We start from the raw sequence: 6,000 nt of genomic DNA, 5'->3' as shown, positions 1-6,000 counted from the left end.
AAGTAATCAATTACTTTGATCTATTAGTACGCCTGATACTGATTGAAAAAATTGCTCCTACGTCCGTGTCTTTATACGTTTATTACCAAAGTTCTTAACATTCTCCTACAATTCGTATTCATCGATTTCGACACCAGTACAAATTACCACGAATCATCTTAACACAGTCTGTGTAACACTTAGCTACATTAATATACATTAAGAAGCCACGGGAGTCCCACTCGTTCGCTTTACCAAGGCGCTGTAACGCCTCTGATCCTCGACACGGAGCGTCCGACAATAACTCCGGGCAAAACAACCGTAGCAAACTTTCCACAAAGACTCGAAAGAAATCCTCGCAATAAATGATACTCGCCGTGCAGTAAAGCCCTTAATCACGCCCCCGCAAAGACCGTGGCCTGTTTTTCAGTCTCGCGACTTCTTTCGCTCGCGACTCCTCGCGACGTTGGCCACCGACTCGAACTGAACTTTCGCCTGCAGATTCCTCGTGTGAAACTTCTGCAGTATCATCGGCCCGTAAAACTTCTCCGGTTCGTCGACCCTTCTGTGAACTAATGCCTCCGTGACCGTCAACAAAAGACAGTTCCACGGTGACCATTCGACGTCCCTGTGGAACCTCACAAATCTCAGCTCGGACAGACGATCGTTCTCGGAGATCGCCGATTTCCCGTGCCAGATGTCGTTCACCAGATGGTAAATGATCCTCGAGTCGATAACAAAAGCGATGCTACTGTAACAACGCATCCTAGCCTCGCTGCGCCTGACATCGCGAAGCAAACACTCGTAGGGTCCATAGACGACTCTGGGCACAGTTCTTGCCTGAACGTACAAACAATAATTGCAGGAAGAGGATCGACGTATTTTCCCTTCAGGAAACTTTTCTATTGGCAGCAACCTACCACAGCTTCTGCAAATCTTTCTACTGCGTGGATACCAGCTGATTACGCTGACATCCTCAAACTCCGTAGCCAATGCGTCTCGGACGAACATCAAAAAGGCTAACCTGAGTCTACTTCTCAACCAGTTCAATTTACATTCATCCACATCCCTGGCTAAAAGATCGATCTCCTGATCCACCAACTGTACCACACTATCAGAAACCTTACATGTGTGTAGCTCGATGTCCCTTCGAAGTTGACACAGCACCTCCACTCGTTCCTCCGTGGATTGATCATCTCTGGACAATAGGTTGAACCTGTCTCTGAAGCTTCTGGCGCGACGAGCACGTGGAGTGTCGACGAGGATCGGTTCACCGCGACGATTCCTCCAAACGACCGGTCTGGACAGATCGTCGAGGAACTTTCTGTAGGATCGTTCCCGCCGGGACGTCTTCACGGACGTTTTCAACGAGTCTATGGCTCGCAGCAGTTCGACTTCCTTCGACAGTATTAGACCGGTGAACTGTGCGGTGGTCCTGGAGGGCTCCGAGACCGGAACACTCGCTGCGGTCTCTGTCTCGCGGACTCGCCAACGGTCAAGGAGATTGTAGAGCAACTCGAAGTCCGTTCGCGTTCTCGGGGATGTGCGGTTTAGTATCACGAAATCCCGGCTGCGATAGGACTGGGGTATTCGCTGGTCGTCCGTGTCCTTAGTGCCTGACGGGACCGTGGATGGCTGGGTGGTAGCGGTTCGACCGCCGCGGTGAGCTCTGCGGGCAGCGACCAACGAACGGTTAGAATATACGTGCTCTATGGTAGATTTTCTTCGGTGGGAAGTTTATGGATCGAATTTGTATATATATATTGGGTGAGCTTGTAGGTTCACTCTGGGGGAATGTATTGATTTATTGAATTGGATAGATTGCTGGTTTACTTGTAAAAATGAGGATTCGTCAGAAAATAGCATAGAGTAGCGGATAAAAACGTTACCACTTGTTCGATTTGTTATATTTTTTCATTATTTTCTAACGTCGACTTAAAACTTTAGTGAGTCGATAAGAAGCACTGTGTAAATTACAGATTGAAGTCATCGGATGGATGTAATTTAATTTTTTTTTTACATATCAGGGGGCCTTGAATTTTTTCAAGGTCAATGCATCTTTTTTTTAGTATCACGTTGTTGGCAATGGGAGGACGAATTCAGCCACCTATAACATGGTGGTGTAAGAAAAAGATGCATGGACCTTGAAATAAATACAAGGTCACCCTGATATCTAAAAAAAAATAAGAGATAAATAAATCAAATCATATCCACCCGGTACGTCTCTTAAAATGTTACATAATTCATTAAAACGTTTTTTGACACAAACGTTTAACGGTAACGAGTTATTTTAGATAGTAGTTCTTATTAACTCACCCTGTATATTCTGATGAAGAATTAGAAAAACCCAGTATTTTATGGTTTTAGTGCTGGCTGCAGTGATTAAGTTAATAAAAGTAAAAGAAATCAGAAAAATGGTAACTTTTTTATCAGCTACTGTATACTGTTGGAATATCTCCTAAGGATCAGACAATATGAAATAAAATGTTCTTACAGAATTTATTTAGTATAGAGGGGAACATTATGTAAAATAAACAATTTTTTTGCGGATATGATAATAGGGGAGATTTCAAGGTCAACTTAATGAGAAGAGCAATGATCAACATTTCTTTTACCGTTCATTTCAATTAATTAATGTTTCGCAATTGGAGACGCTTCGGAACAGCACAAACGACATCGCCCGGGAACACTTTACCGAAGAACCGAGGGATGAGGGCAAGCCTTACCCGTAACGGCGTTGCTATGATTACGCGAAGCTTCGAAATTACTCTCTGTAATTACACAAATATTTCCGGACGGGACGAATCCACGAAAACAAGATAGTCGACTAATTAAACATAATTCTCCGGAGTGTTCCCGTTTCTTATTCGACCCGGTGCATATTCAACGGAATATCCAAACCGTACCTCGGGAAATCAGCCGAAAGATCTGAAAAATGGCACGGCCCCTCAAGACAGCTCGGAGTTCGGGGGGGGGCTTCGCTCTCGAGGATCCTCTGGTCCTTCGAGGAGTCCTTACAGCTCGAGTCCAAAGACGAAGTACCATTCCGTACTATCGTGTCACTAGCGTCGTCAATGAAGCTGGCCTGCATCCCGACGTGACGTTGCGTGGCAGTGCATTTATCGACGAGGAACTCGGTCTGCAAGATCCTCTCGACCATGACGTCCTGGCCATTTCGTCCAGTCTGGGTGCACACGTTCCAATAAACGGCCCCTGTCATCTTGTTCCTCCAGCCGCATGGAAATGGTCTCACTGTCATCGTTGATTCCATCGTTTAAAAATCGATCCTGGACGGGCAGGTTCGACCAGCTAGTGGATGGAGGTGGAAACAAAAAAGAAGCACGTCTCTGAAAGGATAACCGGCGGCTGAAAGCTTACGGGGGATAATGGTAATACGGGCAGTAAAGGAAATTACTATGCCGCGACGGTTTAAAGGATTCGCCGGGGGGGGACTGCATTGTCCGCCGTTTTACAATTCCAAACGAGCCTCGGACAGCTGAGTGGGGGAACGCGGCCGAAATTGCCCACTATACGGGATCAAGATAATCGGGAACTTGTTTTCGGCGGAATTGACGTCGACGTGCGCTTTCCCTTCGTTTCTGGGTAAAAAAGGTTTTCAGTTCTCTGATACCGTTTTTGGCGTTACGACATCGTGTTAATTTCAATTTTATGGAGGAATATCGAAGGGGGGTGACGAGTGTATTGGACAGGATTCGAAGTGCAGGTGCAGAGGATGAAACAGATATTTGTTTAGAATTTATTTTAATGTTATATTGCCAGAATTTTCGATTACCTTTGTTCTAGCTTCGATTATAGTAAACTTTTTCACTGACACACAAGTTTGTACACGGAAGGCTGTCACTTCTAGTTCGCCAAATTATTTACCAAAATGCGAATTTTATTTCCAAATTAAGGAAAATTTATCACAGAAGAATGATAAAAGTAATAATTAGAGGAGTATGTGAATGGAGGTTGCATAAAAGTTTTGGCACGTAATTATTATTTCAGAAATATGTAAACAAATATGAATTACTGTAATCTGGACTTGTATTTGTTGTAAACGTATTATCTTGTAGGATATTTTGTATAATTTCTGCAGATGTCACTTCAATACTTCTAAAAAAGCAAGCTTAGTTATTGGTAACAATATTCAATGATTAGAATATTTTCGTGATAGTTTAGAATATTGAATATAATAAATAAATTTTACATTAAAGTCAGAGTGTACTCTTTTGAACGCAGAAGGTAGTTATTAGAAGATAATACTGTAATTCGAAGTAGAAATACTAGTACTTTGGGGCCGAAAGACAAGGAATGCAGTGGTATGGAGTTAGATCATTCATTCCAGTCGGCAAATACAATTCCATACTGCGGTTCCCAGTGCATTACAGGCTGAAGATCACGTGGTGCAACGTAAACAGAGGTTCCGGAACATTAGTGCCACGTGGCGCATTGTAAACACAACCACGTGCCATTAGCAAAGCTGTGTCGTAATGCAAGTGGCACCGTGTGACATCAGGAATCGTGTAGAGCAAACATGGCCACGTTGTACTGGCAGTCTCGTGAAGTATCTTAGAATCACTAGACGTTATCAAGGATTGTTTAGACATCCCAATTTGGTATAGATAAAGTCTATGTTATTCTTTAAAAATGATACGCATTCGATTGATCCAAATTAATTTTTACGCAATTATCAATAACTTTTGTCGTGCCTACAAGGAATGATTAAGTCTCGAATAAGAAATTTAGTTTCGTGAAATCGAAGTAAGAAGATTGTACAATATTTGTCATTTTTAAGGAGAGGACAAACTACTTATTGAAGAGGCTAATAATATTTTATTTTATTAAGGTACAGAAGCGACTTAAAGAAACTCGATCACGCGACTCTGTCTTCCTCTTTTCTGCGACTAAAGCAAACGGCATAAATATTATAGCGTCAATCATCGACGTTCGCGTTTTCTCCCATAAATTCGACCATAAACGCAGCGTATCGGCGACAGCTTAGTGGGATATAAATTTCACCGTAAACGAACGTGGTCTAGCGCAAATTCAACCATAAATAAATGTATTGCCGGAGTAAATTCGACGGCGGGATAAGCTGGTACACCGTGTCTCGACTTGGAAGAGGAATTCACGTGGATCTAAGTACGCCATTCAAACTGTACATTTGTCGAATTAATTAACGTAATCGATTCATCATCATAAACTCTTTAATTACACGCTCATCCGTACATTGGAACAAACCATAAGATAAAAATGTTAATAAATTCTGATCCTGTGTATGTGTTATTATTAACGTAGTAAAACTTCTAGTACAGAATTGAAAATTCTGATCAGTTTGAATTTTTGTATATTGGTATCGGAAATTCTAAATTTGCATAAACTTCCGCAGTCTAGTTACAACAATACATTTTCTCAGATCTTTTGAAATTTTGTTACGATATGAAAGTGACGAAATTAGTTAATTCATAAATTTGTAAATTTCCGAAAAATTTGTCAACAACATCAAGAGAATCAATCAAATCTGTTAACTAGTATTTTAATTTGGTGTGTAACTGTTTAGACTAGTGAATATTAACCAAAAATTCCGTGAATACGCCAATCTCAAAGAAGCTTAAATAGTGGAGAACGATATTGAAGCATATAAAATCTCGCTGAAAAACGAGAACATTAAAATTCAGTTTTGCATTGGAAAGAGGAAGTGATGACCTCGAAGCGTTCCCCACTCGCCGACGAATAAGTGTTTAAGTTTCGGTAATTAAACGCAGTCATACGTACACAAAAATTTAATTCTCGTTTAACTCTTCGAGGCACACGATTTTAAAGAAAATAAAAACTCTGGTTGCACAGAATTTTTTTTAATATAAAAAAAATTATATAAATATAAAATATTAAACTGTATGACTACGAGTAACTTCAACTTTTCGAGGTGGGTTAAAATATATCCCACCGTGTATAAAAAACTAAGCAAAAGGTGGGACAGTTTTTAACCCACATAACCCTAAAGAGTTAATTGGATCA

General features: G+C 41.2%; 1 protein-coding gene across 1 annotated transcript; it reads right to left on the bottom strand.

The window, feature by feature from the left end:
• Nucleotides 1–405: 405 nt before the first annotated feature.
• LOC107188932 (IQ and ubiquitin-like domain-containing protein) lies at nt 406–3,437 on the bottom strand. The gene is given in 3 exon segments (XM_015577331.1): nt 406–1,648; nt 2,296–2,305; nt 3,233–3,437. Coding segments are annotated over 3 exon segments (1,458 nt in total).
• Nucleotides 3,438–6,000: the final 2,563 nt, after the last annotated feature.

Source organism: Dufourea novaeangliae, unplaced genomic scaffold (assembly GCF_001272555.1).
Source record: "Dufourea novaeangliae isolate 0120121106 unplaced genomic scaffold, ASM127255v1 scaffold125, whole genome shotgun sequence".
NCBI lineage: Eukaryota > Metazoa > Arthropoda > Insecta > Hymenoptera > Halictidae > Dufourea > Dufourea novaeangliae.
Note: the sequence above shows the minus strand (reverse complement) of the source record. Positions and strands in the feature narration are given on the sequence as shown.